Source organism: Oreochromis niloticus, linkage group LG5 (assembly GCF_001858045.2).
Source record: "Oreochromis niloticus isolate F11D_XX linkage group LG5, O_niloticus_UMD_NMBU, whole genome shotgun sequence".
Classification (NCBI taxonomy): Eukaryota; Metazoa; Chordata; class Actinopteri; order Cichliformes; family Cichlidae; genus Oreochromis; species Oreochromis niloticus.
In genome coordinates, this window is record NC_031970.2 from 22354610 (window position 1) to 22374994 (window position 20385).

General features: G+C 40.6%; 1 protein-coding gene across 1 annotated transcript in view; it reads right to left on the reverse strand.

Moving 5' to 3' along the window:
* Positions 1-20385, reverse strand: part of grm2a (glutamate receptor, metabotropic 2a) — a 33916-nt gene that overhangs the window by 1965 nt on the left and 11566 nt on the right. The window contains exons 2-4 of the mRNA XM_005469548.4: positions 19282-20021; positions 5090-5927; positions 2491-3554 (exon numbers count right to left, since the gene is read on the reverse strand). Coding sequence (XP_005469605.1) covers positions 2491-3554; positions 5090-5927; positions 19282-19809 — 2430 coding nt within the window. The 5' untranslated portion in view covers positions 19810-20021. The remainder of the gene's footprint in view (positions 1-2490; positions 3555-5089; positions 5928-19281; positions 20022-20385) is intronic.

Genomic DNA, 20385 nt, shown 5'->3' on the forward strand with positions numbered 1-20385 from the left:
TGTGAAACAGCTATATCACTAAACTGACCTTTAGCTGCATCGAGTTTTTTAAGTTGCCATCTGCAGTGAATTCAACATTAAGATTCTCCTCACACCATCTTTGAAATACAGTGCACACTGACAGGCTCAGGTGCTGTGTTGTAATGTAAATTCACAAAGCCTCAGATTCCCATTTTTTCACTATATATCTGAACTGTAGTTTTCAAAACATGGAGTAAGTGTAACGTACGGATGCATGGCGGCTGTTTAAAAATAATAATCTCACCAATCCCAACATGGACAAAGGCTAAATACTTTTGGTCTTGAATAACACCATGGACAATACTGCATAGAAATAACCTGTTAAGTGGTTTTAATAATTCACAAGTTGTTACAGTGAAAGAGCACAAGGAAGAAGAGGACAAGGAATCTGCTTTTCCCCTTATATTTCCCCAGATGTGTTATATTCTGGAGTGTGGTGGGCAGGATATGGAGCATGGCTGCTACAGTCTCTCTTCAACCTTGTTTTTCGCTGTGTTGACCTTTGATGGTGCTGTTTTTGTTGCACAAATACAGCATTGTGTCTGTGTTCAGCTAACTTAATTCCTACAGAGACCCTCTGAGATGAGAGATGAAATTCCTCCTTTTTATTGCAGTTTGTACTGTGCATTTATTGAAAAGCTTTACCGGAGTCTTCCAAGTCTGGCATGGATGCCGAATTTGTTAAAGTCACAAGTAATTTAAAGATCAGTTTAATTTGATATTTAGATTTTGAGAGAGGGTTTTTTGTTTGTTTTTCAAACTGCTGAACTTTAAACTTTGGACAGTGAACAGTTACTTGCTATGCATTTGGTATTCAAGGAATTTGTGATTCACCTCTTGCTTAGTTTGATTGTGTCTATCTATATATCTGTATGGTTACTATATATTTAGTGGTGTTACACTAATTTTAGCAGATGGCAAGTGTACCCGGCCTCTCGCCCTAAGACAGCTGGGATAGGCTCCAGCGCCCCCCGCGACCCTGAAAGGGATAAGTGGAGGTGAATGGATGGAGTTTGGAGCTGAAGGAAATCAAACACAATTTAGGAAAGGTCTGTCTCAACACGCTTCTTGATAGACTTCACAAGCAGTAGTTACTTTAAGTATTTTCTGTAGCCTTCGGTGATTTTGTAGAAGCACTTTGAGTTTTAACAGTAGTAGCTATTTAATTAGCTTGCATTTGCTGCTGAGATGACCAGCACTGGCATAAGACAGGAGCCCTCTTCCCCCAGCGGTGTGGAGAGCATCTTAAATATTTCATTTGATAATCAAATGTGTTATTCATGGCTCAGTAGATTGTATTTAGCTTAGTTTAACATTTCATGACTGCCTACTACAGATCTGTATTTGTTATTCAGCTGGAGGTTTGCATCAGGCTGTGACAACAATTTGAGAAGAAGTGTAAAGCAAGGACAACGCTGGTAATGTGTCCCTGCCTGTGAAAAACTAGAGACACTGTGCCAACTCAGTTGCTTCAGTAATTATTCATCGGTCAAAGGGGAGATTTGCGTCTATCTGATGAGCCTGTTCAGGCTGCGAATTACGTTGCCTACGGGGCCTGGAGGAAGGGTTCCTCTGAGCCTCACTACAGTCCCAAGACAGAAAGCACAGCTGGGACTCAGCAGCCCAGTCTTTCACACTCCATTCCACACAGCTACGCACAGGGACACACAGGGACTTTCAGTTCCCTAGCAGCCCTCATGGTCTAGCCTGTCTTCGCCATGTTTCTGTAGAGGCAGCTGTGTCAGGAGGTTCCGCTGTCTTTCTCCCTTCTGCCTCTGTCTCATTGCACGTTGTTCAGATCCCAGTGGGATGAACCCACACAGCTCAGGCCACCTTTTCTCTGAAATTCTATCAGTTCAGTGTATGATCCTATTCAGCAGATGTCTGGCTGGCTGTCTGCCTGCCAGTTATTTCATTTAATCATAAGTACTGTATAAAATGAGAGTGAAAACAATGTAACCAAAACCATAGCGCACAGCACATTTTCACCAGAGAGGCTCTATCTTTGAAGTTCTGTTAAAGTTTTACATGAGGTGCACAGTCTCATTAATGGGTTGCTCTCACTCCCCACGTTATTATTTAAACATTAGAGGTAAAATAAGGTAGTGAAAGTGTGCTGATAATCATAAAAAATTAAAGCAACTGTAATAAAGAATACATATTGTTGGGAGCCACAGGCGATGCAGATATTGCTGAAAACTGAATCGATATCAACTGGCATTGCATATAAAATTCAAATTCAAGCCCAGACAAATTATCATTATCTACAAGGATGTATTCTGGTCAGACTATAGAAATCTAAAGCCATCTGAATAAATAATTTATTGCAAATGATTATCGTCCCGTGTGTGATTTAGAGAAGCATTAATTAACAGTCCGTGATAGTAAGAAGCCTGTGCATTCCCCAACTTGCATTAAAAGGGCTGTGTGTGCCTGCTCGAGGAGCAGGTATAAGCTCAGTTAACTCACCCTGTAGTCACTGGCAGTAACATAGAAAATGGGCTGGAAAGCCAGCCAGATGATGCAGGTGGTGTACATGGTAAAGCCGATGAACTTGGCCTCATTGAAGTTCTCGGGGCATTTGCGGGTTTTGAAGGCGTAGACTGTGCAGAGGATAATGAGGATGCAGTTATAAGTGAGAGACATAAGCATGCTGGAGTCCTTGCTGTTACACTTCAGGGTGACCACATCTCTCCTCTCTGGGTTCACTTCCTTCCTCACCCCTGGGGTCTCCACCAGCAGCCAGACCACCACCACTACCAGCTGGCAAGAGATCAGAGCACCACAGATGGCAACCTGGGAAGCTGGGCTGATAAAACGAGGCCTCTGGGCTCCATCCTTCACTCCACTGAAGATCCGAGCAATGCGATTGGTCTTGGTTAAGAGGGCTGAGTAGCAAACGGCAAAAGAGGTGCCTAAGCCTAGCCGGCGTAGCGTGCACACAGCTGTGGAAGGTTTGGCGATGTAGATGAATGTCATGCAATAGCACATCAGCACTCCAAGCAGAAGAATGTAGGAGAGCTCACGTCCACTAGCCTTCACTACTGGTGTCTCATTGTGTTTAAGGAAGAGGCCAATAACAAAGAGTGTACACATGATCCCTAGACATGCAATGGTGACAGGGCCAATGGCCCAAGCATCTTCCCAGCGGATGTACTCCTCAGGCAGATCATAACAGCCTGTCAGGTTGGCCAGGGGCCACTGTCCAAAGCTGCAGTCAGCACAGGTAAACTCATCGTGCAAGTACTGGTAGGGCTGACAGGGGATACAGATCCAGCAGCACACATCTCCCGGCTGCATACTCTTCACTTCATTCTTCCTGCAGGGGTCACTACACTGGGAGGTGGGCGCAACATCACCAGGCCAGGGAATCAGGCTGTGGTTCAGGCTCAGGCTTTGAGCCCAGTAGCCGACTTTACGGTAGACATAGCGTTCCCCGTCTTTGTGGTAGTGAAAAATGTTGTAACGACCAAGGCTGTCTCCAAAAGTATCAAAGCGGACTATATTGTCTCTGTCTGGAGGACGAAAGGGGGCTGAAAGGAATAGGGAAAAAATATTATGCAATAGTAACAGATGTAAGAGACTCATCATAAAGAGTTTGGGACTACGGTATAAAATGTAAGGTATAAATATCTAAATTGGTCACCTTTGTAACAGTTTAACTATTCAATTGTTTTAGAGTAACAACACTGCGGACTGTGAACTCATATGTTATGCAACTCATTCTGTTTGTTCTGAAAGGAGTGTCGTATCTTTTAATATTTGCCCCTCAATATAGACTCCATGACTGTGAAAGGACACAGGTGCAAACTGGCAATTTACATGATGGAAGTCACAGTCTGAGTCTGTTCCTGGATTGAACAATAGGATGGAGATTCAGAACACACAGGACCTTATATGGCAAAATGTAAATTCATGGAAATCAAAGCAGAAATGAGCTATCATCTAAAAAACTGAAAGGTTACCTGCTTATGAAAATTAGTGCTTGGGCAAGCTGTTAGTGATAATTTTCAGTACTGGTTAATCTACCTGATATTTTCTCATTTATTTAAATAAAATGTTAAAAGGCTGTAAATGATGCCTTTGTTGTTTACTTGAGTATGAGGTCAATTTTTAATCACCATTACTCATTTAATCTCTCTATTAAAAGTGATAATACTAATATATTACTCAACTTATTATTTCTTAAAATTACAGTTAATAAAATTGCAATCAAGTAGCTGCTTCAGTTAAACAGCCATTCTTTTACATACACTGTAGAGTTCCTCATTCAGTATTTTCATTTACAGCCTACGTTTCTATCACACATAATGATTTCAAAATATGTACAGAATTTAGTGGTCCACCTGTTTTTGTGTGTTTTCTCCTTAGAGTGTTGCAGTGTCTCATGGGATAGACTAATTTAAGGCCTTTCATCCAATTTTAATTCTCTGGATAGTAAAAATCCTTTGGGTATTTTATTATTTATTTATTTATGTGTTTTTTTAATTTAGAAATCGTGAAATGCAGCACAGCTGGATACAAACACGGCGGTCTGCATTTATCTCATATCAATGAAAATGTCAGTATTTCCATAAATCAAAGCTAATTTGCACAAGTAGGAGCATTTATATTGGAAAGCCAATCACTTACGATGTGTGTGAACTGATGCTGTTACAGTTGTTGACACTTGTTTTGTGCTGCAGCTTTGTGTAGACAAGCAGGAAACAAGTGATATGTTTTAAGCTGTGTCTGTTTTGTTTTAAACTGAATAATCTATTGCTCTTTTCACACTTGCATGCATGACAAAAGCAGCCTCCGAGCATGAGGGTGAGGAAATTGTTTCATCTCTGCTAATTGAATCATTATAGAAATGTTCTCTGGGTGCAGTGAATAAACATGCAGACTTAGTCTTAAATTCAACATTTTATGGAACTCTAAATTGATTTAACTCAGTCTGGCACCATTTAGTACATGCATTGGTACCTGGAGTTATATTTAGTTTTATATACAGATGTTCAAATAATGACAAACATATTACTTTAAAGCTTTGCTCAAGTAATGTTAGTTCATTAAGATTTTCACTCACCATCAATTTTGACCTTGAGAATATAGTCTCTGTAAAATTTTCGTCCATTGCCAGGTTTAAGAGCGTCGCACACCTTGGTGGAGTTTGGGCACAAGGCTTGCCTCATGTTATGTAAGGCAGTAGCCATTGCATAGACAGCATTCACTACAAACATGATCTTGGATTCCGGTTGAAATGGAACCTCCCGGAGCGAATGTTTCCCACAGCCTAGATCATGCAGGCTGCACTGGAACTGGTTTTCCCAAAACTCTCTGAACCAGGGATTCCTGGTATTGTTGTATGGATGTAAGGAGGTGAAGTAATCATTAAACTTGGGAATTTGATAGGAGGAAAGTTCAATGGTGAACGCCCCATCTGCCACAGCTTCACTTCCCCTCACCACGCTCTCCTGGGCTCCCCAGCCATCACTTGCCACCCAGGTAAAGGTCACATTCATGCGGTTGGCTGCTACCAGCAGCTCACGGGCATCTTCGCTGCGGGTAAACAGAATGACCACCTTGGCGGTGGACTTCTGCTGCAGGGAGCGGATCACGTTTTCATAACTCCACCGGCTCATGGAGCGGCTCACCTTGGCCGAGGTGGCAATGCAGATTTGGCGGGCACGTGCTTCCTGTTGGAAGGCATCAATGCCAGTCTCACCGTAGTCACCTTCTGATGCCACTGTCGATACGTATGTCCAGTTAAAGTAACGTAGGATCTCTGCCATGGCCTTAGCCTGGTAGAAATCGGGGGGCACGGTGCGGGCAAAGTAGTCATAGCGGGACTTGTCGCTTAGCTTGGCACTGGTTGAAGCATAGCTGATCTGAGGGATCTGGAAAAGTCGCAGCAGGTTGGCAACCTGGAGGAAGGGAAAGACAACAAATAAGCCTTTACGAAGTATTGATAATACGAACATGCAGTTCCACTTTTCTATATTTCTACATAAATATAACCAGAAAAGATGTTCACTCAATAAAAGTAGATAAGGAGACCATGGTTAAAGAAATTAAGCAAATACTATTTATGTATTTGTGTACTATTGAGGAATAGGTGAGTGTGAAAAGTAGGAAAGCTCTGGGATCAGCAGTTCATGTAAAGGTGAAATCAGAATCCACTTCTATTTAACGAACAGGGATTTATGGCAGCTAGATTTTCACAACACATGTATCAGGATGGAAAAAGTTATAGAGCCTAAAAGGTTTAGACTGCACCAATTTACTTTTAGACAGACTGTGTACAAATAAGAGATACATATGAAGCTTATAATAGCCCGGGAGGTCATCACAAACCCAGGGCACCTCCTGTGCAACGACAACCCTCTTTCACTGGCTATAACAAAAACAATAGTCTTCAATCCAAGGCTGCTAAAGGTCAAGTGATTGAGCCAGAAAGCTGTTTGACAAATGATTTATGAAAGAAAGAGATCAAAATAGAAGTTTCTGGTTAGGGTTAGGGTTAGGCAAGGTAGTGGTAGTATCAAGGTTTGGGCTTATTTTCCTGCATCTGGGCCAGGTGAGCTTTCTCCATCATGGATGAAATAATGAATTGTGAATTAAACCGCTAAATACTAGAGGCAAACATTAGGCAAACACCTGTATATGAACTGAGTTTAAAATGTCGAGCAACAACGCAACGACCCCCAGCACATGAGTTATTCTATCAAATAATGGTGAAAGAAACAAACAAAGAAAACAAATCTGACAGAGCAAAGAGTTCACGTAAGAAAAGCCACCAACATCCCGGTTTGAATCTGCTCAGCACTGAAACCTGGGATTAGCATTGAGGAACTAAAGTTCCTAATGAGCAGGTCTGATCCACAGTCACCTGAAACAAAGATTCCCATGCTTTTGCCTCTGAGAGATACATAATATTAGATCATTGTCTTCAGTAAATAAATCACAGTGTGTAACACAATTGGGTTGTATTTATGAATGCAATGATATGCAGCCACATTTATGCAGAAAATCTCAAAGGGTTCACAATATTTTTGTCACAACTACGTGTTTTTCTTTCAGACTGAAACAATTAAGTTGTTAAAGCTACACAGAAAACATACACGGACCATCTGTGGGATTTGCTATAATTGCCTATTATTAAATATATTAACGAAATTAACTACACTACGTGTTTTCCCCCTGCAGATGCAATTAGTCTCCCTTCATCCAGGCTCCTATTTCTTAAATGGACCCCTGCTAGTCTCTTTACAACTTAACACTCCTGTTGAATCAGTGGTGAGATCCTTGTATGTCTTTAACAATTGCAGTGACTGTCTGTCTACCTCATTATTTTTGATCTGTAATGCTTTCAACAAAAATAAACAATAAACGTGTGGAGCACAAATGGCTGAGTGGCTACAGGTGGTACACAAAGTAAACAGAATAAGAACATTTTCAGAAAAGTTTCTGTCGAGAGAAGAAAGAAGCATGACGAGACAGGAGTAGAGTGAAACTGAGGGTAGGGATGAGAGTGAAATGACGTCAAAGTATCAAAGAATCTCAAAACTTTGTATTTTCTGTGTAATAAGCTTTGTCAGTGTTGTGACACTGCATGCTGTGTGTGCAGGAGCCGCCACTGACTAACTTTTGCTTCAGGCGCTTCTGTGGGAGCCTAAGGGGAGTCAGTCTGATCAGTCAAAAGAATGCCAACCTAATTATGGCTGACTTTAATGCTGACTCTCACACCAGCACACTCACGGCTCTACATCCTGAATGCCAATGAGTCATTCTTAAAAAAGTCAGAAAGGAAATTCACATTCCAGCTCATCCAGTGTGATTTCATTTATCATTACTATATATTATCTGCATGTGGCTGTAGTGAGAGCAACCTGGTTTACGTTACAAGCAGTTTATAATAGTGGCACTGCAGTTTATTGCCATTTTAACTGTAGTATTATTTTGACATCTATTTGAAAATAATGGCACTAATTTAAGTGCTTTGATGTATGAAAATCATGCTTAAAATGAAACTGAGACAAAGTAAAAGCATGGCTATATGTGAGGCTAGAATAGTATTCCTATAGGTAGTAGCCAATATGCAAATTGCAAGTTATTGGTAACAAATCACTTGATTTGGATGGAAAACAGTGAGCAGCAAGGAATAAGCAGGTCACCTCAAATAACATAGGCAGACACTTCTTAGATGAGAATTTATCTTTATAGAAACACAGAGCAATGCACTGAAATATCCCCTTAGATCTGCTGTGATGTGCCTGGATTTAAATCATCAGAGCTTTATAATTCTGTTGGATCTTAGTGAGATGAATGTTAAATGAGCCAATCACAGTGATTTCCAGGCTGCTAATTTTATTGAAATGAATGACAGGATGTTTCACACAAAAAATGATATGCACAATCAAGTGCCACTGGTCTTGTTTTTTTACCACCACTCAAACAGACACAATATCAAACACTTTTACTAGTGGATGATTTAGAGCTTTTATTTTGCTTCTTCTGTAGTGTAGCAAATGAAGCACTATGAAAATCCAGGTTGTTGAAACACTTTACTGATTTTTTGTTTCAAAGGTTCGTATTCAGTGAGAGTTTGAGGTCAGCTGGAGGAACTCTGATTATGCAGAAAGGCCTATACGTAATCACATTTCTACATAAAATCATCTCTCTCCATAAACCGTCATGACAGCCATTCTCAACATGTGGTAAAACAGCTGGCAGTACTGTGCTTGCTTGCTTTAGGAAGAAATCAGAGCATAACTTAGAGTGCAAGTGACATGTAAACACAGTTTAATCATTTTTACATTGCAAAACCAGTTCACTCTATGATAGCTAATCAGTGTACTCCATAATTCTTTCATATTTGCAGTGGGATACGTTTCCTAACAATTCATTGGGGACATTCACAATTTTTTGTGTTAAATTGAGCTTTGTATGTATTTTCTCCTGTATTTTTTTTCCTAATTTAATATTTACATAATGACATCAGCATGTTGGTGATCTCTGACTACAAAAAAAAGGACAGTAATGTTTCCAAAAAATCAAGGTTTGTTGATATCATTAATATATTTTTACTACAAAAAATAAGAAATAAAAAATGGACAGTGGCCCTGAGAGGTCAAATTCCCTGCAACTTAAGAAAATGCTTCCAATTAGAAAAATGCAGCAAAACCTTAGAAAAAACAAAAAACCCTCGAAAAACAGCAGAAGTGTTTTGGGGGAGACAATAACGTGACGGAACAGCCGCAGAAGTGAGAGGTTAACAGTAAACAGCTAATAGGAAACATGTATCTACAGTGTAATATGAACGATGCATTTAAAATACAAAGACGCAGTTTGCCTACGTCTTATTCTCTGTCACAACACGTAAGAACTCTGTTCTTCTTTTAGGGGGTCTCAGAGCAATTTTTCACATGTTTTGATTTCCGTCACTTCTGCAGCTGCTCCATTGTGTTATTGGATGCCCAAAAACGCTTCCACTGTGTTTATGTATTGTATAATGTATTATGTATTGCCTATTTTGTATTGTGTTTCTCTTCCTATATGTTTTATTTTATTTGCAGCATTTTTCTGTTTCCTAGTGTTAAGTTGCATTTGACCTCTCAGGGCCTCCATATGAAGACCTGAAAAGTATTACAAAGATTAGAAGTATTGCAGGTATTAAAGCAGAAAATGTTAGCATGGCGTTTGAATTTAGCTGAACTCTTTTAATCAAGAGACAGAAGAGAGAAATGATACAGCTGCTGGTCCTTTATGTGTTTTCTTTGTCTACAAGCATTTTTCTTCACAAGCAATTGTTTTGTCTGCAAGTATGAATCCTCACTTGATTTCTTTTGATTGGGAATTAAAACCAAAAGCAGCTCAGTGTGGCCTTTTTTATATACTTTATCTAATCTGGTCAATTACAAAGCTTTGTATTACTAGCTGTGTTGTGCAATGTGTTTCTGTCATGGACTGCAACTCCTGACTTAAGCACCTTGATTATCACCATCTTGATTTTTTCAATCTAGACATCACAGGTGTGACAGCTCACCCTCTGTGCTTCCTGCTTCTCCCTGTTGACTTTCAGCAGCAGTCTCGGTGGGTCGTCAGAGAAGTGGCTGCACCTGAGAAGAGGGACTAGCTAAGGGTATAAAGCTTGCACTTTCAGTCTATCCCCCTTCTCTGTGACTTCATCTATTAATGTGTTAGTGTCATGAAAATGGCTCTCCTTTAACCTGGCTAAATCACCATGGTAACTAATTTTAAACACGTAACCTGATCAGGAAAAGGTTTTGTCCTGAATTTTTGATTTAAAATTGGCTTGAAGTGCCACATTTTCACTGATATTTACTACATGTTTTAATTGCAACATGGATTTTCTGCTGGTGGAATACATTTTTTGTGCAAGTTTTTACACTGTAACATCAAGAATGAAGCCCAGCTGCATCACCAAATTAATTATTGCATAATTAATCTTTGCTTGTTTTTATACTTGGTTCTAGTCTTTCATACACTGTTTGAACTGCAGCTACTAGAACACAGAGCACACACCAAGAACACCTGTCCAGTCAATAAATTTAATTTTACTCGAAGTTATCTAGAAACTGAAATGATTTCCACGTCTCTTTTATTAAGCTGTAATGTTTCCAGTTTGAGACCTCTAATGTACTGCCGTCATGTTCAAAATCCCAAGAATAATGATTTTCTGCAACATTATATTCGTGTCTTTTTTTAGACTTAAATTTTTTTTATGTCCTATACAGATTTTTATTTTTACTTTTTATCACCATTTTATCATCATCATCATCTAATAGTATCCCTGGTTGGAATATGCATCACTTCCCTATGAGTCATACGAGACATGAAATGCATATGTGAGCATGCACAAAACGTGAAGTTGAAAACCAAGTTTAACAGAGAAAGCTGATAACCACCATCACCACCATCACCCCCAACCCCACCAGTAAAAAAGCAAAAACCAAAAACTGGATGTGTTTAACATCTTCATAGTGTTCGCTGTTATATAAGGAACAAAGGCTAAAATTTCTTTTGGTTGTACCGATGGTTTAAACCATGTGTTATATGCTCAAGGATGGATTCATTGGTGAAATATAAAATGAACTTGAAAAGTAAAAAATTAGAAGTAGAAATTGCTGTGAAAGACGTTTTTCTTCAGTTTAAAGTTTGTATTCACATCCTGACTTTAGCATTAACAGAAAAGCAGCTAGAAAGTCTAAGAGGGCTCCTGTAGGCAAGAAACAGACTGTCATCGAGGGATTCCATTTAAGGCCTGTGAGTCCTGTGATTGTTAAGCTGAGGGTATTAACCATCTCTGAGCTGTTCTAGACAAAGCTACTGAATGAGTGTTGGTGCCTTCACATGTCAAGAAACAGACATGTGCTATTGATGCTAGAAAGACCAAATTGGTCATTTGAGAATACTTACTGGAAAATTCATTAAGTATACCTTGCTGGTACTGGGTTGGACCCTCTTTTGACTTAATTTTTCATGGCATACATTTACCAAGGTGCTGGAAACATTCCTCAGAGATTTTTGTCTATATTGACTTGATAGGATTACACAGTTGCTGTAGATTTGTCGGCTGCAAATCCATGATGCTAATCCAACCAAAGATGCTCTCTTGGATTGAGATCTGGTGACTGTGGATGCCATTTGAATGCAGGGAACTCATTGTCATGTTCAAGAAAGCAGTTTAAGATGATTTGACCTTTGTGACGTGGCGCATTATCCTGCTGCAAGCTCCCATAAGAAGATGGGTACACTGTGGTTATAAAAAGATGGACATGGTTAGCGACAATATTCAGCCAGGTCATGGTGTTTGCACAATGTTCAGTTGGTACTAAGGGGCTCAAAGTGTGCCAAGAAAATATCTCCCACCATTATACCTACCACCCACCTGAACCACTGATACAAGGCAGGATGGAGCCATGCTTTCATGTTGTTTGTGTCAAAGAAACAGAAACCGAGACTCATTAGGACCTGACAACATTTTCTCAGTCTTCTATTGTCCAGTTTTGATGATCCCGAATGAACTGTAGCCTCAGTCCATCTGCTTCAAGATTCAGCGTGTTGTGCATTCAGCTTTCTTCTGCACACCTTGGTAGTAATGAATGATTGAGTCACGACAGCTCCAAGTATACTGGTCATTCTCCTCAGACTTCTGACATCAATGAGGCATTTTCAGCCAGAGAGCTACTGCTCACTGGATATTTCCTCTTTTCCAGACCATCCTCTGTAAACCCTCGAGATGGTTGTACAGGTAGACCAGCCTGTCTGGTACCATCCAAAGTCACTTAAATCACTTTTCTCCCCCATTCCGATGCTCAATTTGAACTTCAGCACATCAGCTCGATCATGTCTATATGCCTAAATGTAATGAGTTGCTTCCATGTGATTGGCTGGTTAGATATTTGTGTTAATGAGGAGTTTACCTAACAAAATGACTGGTGAGTGTATTTCCTTGTGTTAATGTTCATACCTGAATTCACCAGCTGCCTTTTGTTCTCTGGTTCCCTTAGGTTTACACCACCTGCAGCTTGATGCAGGTGGTTGTTACAGCTTTCCTCCTTTGTGTCTGCATTTTGGCCCCTTTGATCTGAACTCTATTACTCTGTAATTCCTTTTATAACTTAGCACGCTGCTTATAAGGAGGTTGTCACTATCGGTTGTAACAAACTTTCCTAATCTTTGCCTGATTTCTGTCGTCACTAGAATATAGTATGATAGTATGATATAATGATGACATTTATATAAATATCTGTCTAGGGTACCTAATATTCCACCTGTAGTATCAGTACATTTCACAGCATAGTTTTGTTGCCATGATTTTCTGTGCACAGTTGGAAAAGTAAAAACATTTAACCGTGCTGCTGAAATTCTTCAATGATCACAGTGATAGTTCTCTGTGGGGTGTTAAACGGAGCTGTAATCCACTTACACGTAGCTTATGAAATCTTGTATCACACAGCGGCAGGCATGACACTGATACAACAGGCTTAATGGAAATCATTATATAGATGTTTATATGGCATGTATTAAAAAAATGACGATTTAGGGTCGAGGCCACTGGTAGTGTGCGCACAACTTCAACAATCCCCATTTTTCTTTTTTCTGCTTATCCATTTATTACTCTTGTCATCTTGATTATTTTTCTAACATCATTACGTTCCTTTAACCTGGGAGGTTTTTGCCAGCTGGCTTCTGCGGCACAAGGACTCTCAGTCGAGAATGAACTCCCGACAGGTTCAAAGGAATACAAAATATGACAGGAGAGGGCAAGAACTTGAGGAATGAATCGTGTCTCTGGAAAATCTGTGGCAAAAGAGGGAGCGACGTGAAACACATTAAGTCAGTGTCTACAGGAGAAAAGTTTTTATCCTGCAGTCTTTTCTGTTTAACAATTTGCACTCGGAGGGTTTCTTTCTGCCTGCACCTGCAGGTTTTAAGAAGGTCCTGGGAACGGCTCTATAAATGGCTATATATAGACAGACCTGCATGTGCTTCTTCATATCTGGTGTTGTACATTAATTTAATGTCAATATTAATACTTTTGTAATGGAAATTAAAGAGGGAATCTTAATCTTTAGTAAATTTGGTTAATTTAGTGGTCGATATCGCATATATTATGTACCGGAATAAATTTAAGTGCGTAAAATTTATTGATAAAGCACTTATCGAGATAAAATCACATTTCAAAAGTAAGGTTCAAAAGATCAAAAGCTGAAACCTTAATTACATAACTTACGGTTTGGTGTCGGACCACCACTAACACTGCTGCTAGTACTTACTTTTTGTAGGCATCGACTGGCATTTTGTCTATTGTTTTTGTTTTGACGAAAAAGACAGCAGGTGGTGTACAAATATGAACTCTTAAAAAATTAATGCAAAGGGGAAACTGAATACTCATTAAATTAATTTACTTGAATGGATCAGAATACTAAACTATACATAACTGCCTTTGGTTTTAGCTGTAGTGTGTATGGCTTCCAGTCTCTTACATTCAGCTATAAGGGATCATGCTGCCTCAGACAGCACCTTATTTAATTAAGAAAATTAAGAACTGGCCTAGTGTGGATTTACAGCTCAGGGTCTGGTTCTGAGCAGATTACTGTGAAAGTGGTTTCCTACCGAGCAGTGAGGGCATGCCTGATCTGGTAGCAGTTTCTTCTCAGCTGTCATATACTGCTAGGTGGTAGGTGAACAATGAAAATATTTCAGACTGCATGATAGAAAAGTAAAAATATATATGTACAAATTTCAAATGTAAAAATATGCTTTGATCTTTTGGAGATATGGAACATATGTTGCACTGCATTTATTATTATTATTTCCCCAATGACGAAACAAAGCGTTTTATATCATCTCCCCCTCCACCGAATCAAGTTTTCTCTGATTGGTTGACCCACATAAACAAAGGTTTCAACAGCAGGTGGGTGGGACTATAACTATATATAACTATATTAAGAATATTAGTGAGCTCATTGCCATACAGAGCTCATAGTTTTAAAAAAATGTTTATAAGAAAGTGTTAATAGCATTCTGATTTTTGTACATCCGTTGACCTCGATATAAAATTTTGGCCACGTTCATTATAAGCATCCTCCAATGTATATACGGCAGTAATGAACTGAAAGAATTTAACATACTAGTGAGTGGGTGAGATGTACTCAAAAGAAAAAATTTAAAAGCGAGAGATATACAAGAATACAGAAATGAGAAACTGAAACAGTGTCCTCGTCCAGAAAATATCAGGCCTCCTTTGTAGAGATGTCATGATTTCTTTTTCTTTTTTTTACATGAAAAGCCCATCTGCTCTTCCCAGAAGACTGTTTCTGTGTGCTTCTACAGCAATAACACTGTATTCCCAAAGCAGCAGTCCTTAGCTCCACTCAGTATCACACACACACACGGCCCACTGCAGCACTGTGGAACACTCAGGCAAACACGCACACGGGGAGTGGACATGCATGCACGCACGGCACACGCACGGTGTTATCATTAGCAGTGGATCATTATCAGTTTATTTCTTATCATTTAGTTGCTTGGCAACAGCTTTAACGGAATAGAAATATGAGCTGTCACATACTTAGAGCAAGGTTGTTTTTGATCAGGTCCTGCCCTCTAATGCTGCTGGATAATACGAGTCTCCTTTATGCTGCAATAGTCTTTCAAAGCCCCCAGAGTCATGCGGCCATTCAGATTACACTAAATGAGAGGCTACGGCTGCACTTCCATTCATTTTAATGTCAGTCACTCAGCTTTGACATGTACTGCTTTTATTCATTTTCATTTTTTTTGTCATTATTTCAATTTCATCCTTTTAGATTTAAATCATAGCTGCCAGACATGGTCAGTACAATCCAGCCGGACACTGGTGTTAAAAAGCCTCAGACACAGAACAACAAAATTGGGGTTCAGCTGACTTTAAGTCATGATATCATTCATATCCATCATATAAGAAAGAGTCGCTGTGCATGTGTGTGTGTGTGTGTGTGCGGTGAACATGATGTTTATTTCAACCACACAAATAGTGGATTTGGTCAGGCGGCTGAATAATCCAATCATACGTGAATTATTTACAATTTCAGGGCGCATTCTTCACTTTTACCCATGAATAATGCATTTTGCACAGCATAGCTTTACCGATACGTTTCATCATTATTATTCTCCGGGGCTTGCGTTCTGTCATGTGTGTATCCATGTTTAAATCCTTCATATGACTCATGTATGCTCTGGAGATTGGCACAGTCTACCTGCAGATGAAGACAATTCTAAAAATAGTCTTCTTTGCGGGTGATAAAAATGAAATTCTCGAGCTGGCTGAAAGCTCATATATATAAATATATCCTATTATTTTGCTCGCACAGTTTAGTCTTCAAATGTCAACCAGAATGCTCATATCAAGATCAACATTTTTTTTTTAATTCCAGCATGCATCCTTGTGAATCACTGATTCTTCTCCTGTCTTGTGGATCAGTTAAAATTGCCAGATTTGAGCAGAAGAAATTCCAATTATCCACAAAGTTGCCGTTATTCAGAAAGCACTTTTATCCAAATACCCTGGAACAAGCCACGTTTCTGCCTCCAGACAGCGATTTTTGTATGCTGCTCTGAAACATCACAGTGTGTTATTTTCCATTGTTTGCGGATTGGTTCCAGAGTTTTTTGATTTTTTTTTTTTTTTTTTAAATCTATCCGTGTTTTATGCCTGAGCATTGTTCTTTTGTGAGCACTTGAGTATTTGACATTCCAGAGGTGTTGTTCTTCTAATGCGCCCCGGTGATTATGTTTTGCCTGGGGATGCTCTCATACCAGTGAGTCATATTCAGCACCGAAGACTGCTGTCGGGGTAACAAAAAGTGGAGTCCCGTCCGTATATTAATCAGAATCCGGCCCCGAGGCTAGATGTTCCTGGACTGCAATTGTAGAATATAATGCACCCTTTCTTTAACCCACCCATTTAGGACACTGCAGAGTAATGAAGCTAATGTCCCCAGTTATATAAAAGGTATACCAACAAAAATTAATATAACGTGACACCGGATGTGGACCGGCAAAGCTCTTCAGCGTCTTTGCTTCAAGTATAGAACGATATGTCCAGAGGGTAAACGTGTAACTTGTTGGTGCTTCACACATGAATAAAGATGCTGAATGTAAGCGAGCATGTCATCACAAGGTCATTACTCACCTTGCACTGATGACCCCCTGTTTGGATACTCCACAGGGAAAATGGTCAAGGCTAAAGATTTGAATCACCCAACGATTTCTACATGTACATTTAGTCAAAGCATCCAGATGGCATCACAGACTTCCCCCAGACTGTTTAAGATACAGACTTGGGGTTGTGAAGTGCTTTGACGCCATGTGACTCACTTCATCTCCTTCACTCTGTGATCAGATTTGCATGTCGGCGTCTCCGTGTTTCTGAGAAACATGAGCTTTCATTCCATCCCCCCCCTTTTTTTCGTCCTCTGTGTGCATGCACACCTCTGCCAATCTACCAGACAGCCCGGCTGCAACCACAGATGGGGAAGACAGGACCTACCCTGCAAGAGCGTCATCAAACTTCGCCTCCACACTTAACTCAATCTGGGCCCATGTAGCTGCAGCATGGCTAGGCTGGCAGCCAGATCCGCCCCCATATCTGCGATTGTCACACCGCAACACCAGCAGCACAGCACAACACGCTTCTTCATTGTGACAGATTTAGACAGCACTCAGCGTTCTCACCACCTGTCAGTTCGACATGTTCCGCCACGTCGCCGGAGCGATAAGGGTCTTTAAACTAATAAATGCTGCTTGTCCTGTAACTGCCTTGCCTTTGGGGTGAAATACACACATGTGTATTAACTCGGTGCCATTCGCACAGATGGGCAGACATTATAAAGTTTCACTCACTCAGGCTGGTTCACCGAAAGGTCTGACAGGCTATAGATTATATACAAATGAGGCAGTTACAAAGAACAGACACATTATGTGGAGATGATTTCCAGCAGCAGCACAAAAATACCACATATTTCTCATGGCCCAAATGCATATGTTTGTGGAAGAAAACTGTCCCAGAAAATAGCAGTAAATCTTTAAAACATTAGGAAGATTAAATATAATTATGTGGATAAAGTTCATTTTAAAATGCTAGCAAATGTGTAAGAGGAGGGCAGGTTTATTTGCATAATCACACGCTCACCAACCAGGCGTGAGAAAGAGACGGCGAGCACGCCTCATGACTGAACTTCATTACAGGTTATTTGTGGTATTAAAAAAAAAGACATCTGTATCCTATGGTGTACTTCTACTGATGAGGAATATTCAGCGAGAAGCTAGGGCAGACCTGAGACCTCAGGCTTGTAATAGCATACCCATAAATTACCACAAGACAAGGGCACTCTCTGAGGAGCCCCAGATGCAGAGTTTTGCTAAAATTACAGCTCGTTTATCAACTCCTTTATTTTCAAACTTTCCTTTTGACCAGGAATCCCTCTATAGGTGCTATAGGCACGACTTCCTTTTCCCTATAGCTCTCCAGGAGCTCTCTACCTGCAAAGTGTATCATTTCTTTACATGTTTAGCATTGTTTTTTGTCAAGACTACAGTAAATGAAGATATTTGCATTTACAAAGCACCTTCCCAAACTTACTAACCATCATTTACTCATTTAAAAACTTTTGAAGTGAATGTATCAATTTTTTGCAGAATAGAGACAGATTTTTCACATGCCCACTATAGCTAGTGAAGCAGCTGTTCACAGGGAATTAATTATTTTTGGCTTACCATTGTGGGCATGTCTATATTGTAGACAAATCATGACTAAAAAGTGTGCATAGACGCTTCCCCCAGCCTATTGTCCTGCCATACCCAGTGGGGAGAGGCTGCAAACAGCACACTGCCACTGACGGGGGTTCCTGCAGAGTCTGTTGTTTATCGGCGACCTGAATCCAATCATTGTTTTTGGATGAGCAGAAGTGTATTTCTTTTCTTCCAACAAGCAGATATCTGGAACATGAAGCTGCATATCTCAAGTGAGGTGAACCGTGCTCTTCAGATGAGACGGCGTACTGGGTCGTCTGGCTGGCTGAGCCAGGATGATGAGTTTGGTTTAATGCTTTAAGGCATGTATATTTGTGGATGTTTACGAATCTCAGTTCTACAGGACGCACAGTATCTCTTTTCACAATGACTTGAAATTGCATTTATGTGGCAGCCATATTACAGCTGAAGATTGGGAGGCCCAATTAGCAGAGCTTTCATCGCATCAGCTTGAGTGAGCCGAAAGGAGCACTGCTGCTGAGAGTAATCATGCCATCACTAGTCATCCTGTCAGCCCGTCCTGAGTGCAACATCTGTAGCATGTCTGCCTCTGACAGGACCACTGCTGAAGTGTGAATTACTGGGAAAGAGAAAGAGAGCTTCCAAATTAGATCAGCCAAGCACATGGGCGTACAGGTAAACAGATCCTTCTTGCGGAACTGATACTCATTAAGTCCCTGTGTTAACATCTCGCAAGGGGTAATTGCACGTGGTACTTAAGTCTAAATGGACAGTTATATGACAATCCATCACAATCACTCTTGGGTTTGTACTCCCTCCCCTCTCTGGCGCTCTCTCTCGAGCCTACAGTAACAGCTAAAAGTGAAGTACATCTTTTGAAAATGGTCTCTTTGACAAATTTAATGCAGAATTTTCATCAGTTTATTTATTGGCATAAAGCATTTTTAAAATAACAAATTAAAAAGAATAAACATTTCTGTTTTCACTAGTCCTTACCTGAATGGAGACATCGCTGTAGGACCCTCCTATGACCCCGGAGATAGCCAGAGGGACATCATCATGGATGGCGTAGGAGCCATCAGGGCACGTGTACTCACTGTCATCCACTTTGGTGAGGGAGGCCCTGACAAACTCTAGGGATTGCTCCAGAGCATAGGTGTCCTTAGAGCATGTGTCCAGTATATGAGCTCCCAGTCTGAGCCCAGGAAGGATGTGTTCATCCTTGTTGATTTCATCTAATGCCAGGAGCATGGCTTCCAGTCTCTGGATCCCTCTCTGTGCATTGATCTTTCCACAGTCCTCTGCACCCTCGCCCTTCTGGTGCACAGGGAACAGGCCACCGATCATCAAATCTCCCTCCAGTGTGATCTCTTTCTTGGTGTCAGTGTTGTAACCCACCACAGGCAAACCCTGGGGAGCCTGGGCAAAGAGAGACACACATAAGCACAGCAGGCTGAGGTGGGACAGCCAGAGGGGTCGGGGCACAGGGCGCACCCCCAACACAGGGGCTTTCCCCAATGACATATCCCTGGGCAAAACAAAGTCACCGTCCCGCCTGCGGTTTCTGGTCAGCGTCCGGTCGGCTTTGGAATACGGCGGCACTGAAGAAAAGAAGGTGCAGCAGCAGCCCCACCAGATCTCAAAGCTCCACTGTTTTTATTCTGACAGAGGCCATTTACAGCATCATTGCCATCCTCCGCGTCCTTCTCTTCTTCAGAGTGTTTGTAGATTACAGCCTGCAGATCAAACAGAGAAATTCAGTCACAGCTTTTGAGCTGAAGTACAATGATCCCTTTGTCTCACAGACTGTGCGTCTGCCAGGGACAGACTCAGCTCTTGGAAATATTTGACATCTACACATTAGTAAATATTTGTATCCTTTGATTCTTATTGATGATAGATGTGACAGGCAAGACAGTGAAAACAAACACTCTTCATTTGTTAACTGTCACCACACGTGTTGCTGCACAGCTGGAGTGAGTTCACTAACTTAGACAATTTTTTCTTTCCAGTTTGTTTTACAGTTTTCATAAAGACCAGTGTTTCTCTTATCCAGAGTTATATGACATGTCTAGCTTTGAAATAGTCAGCTTATAAAGC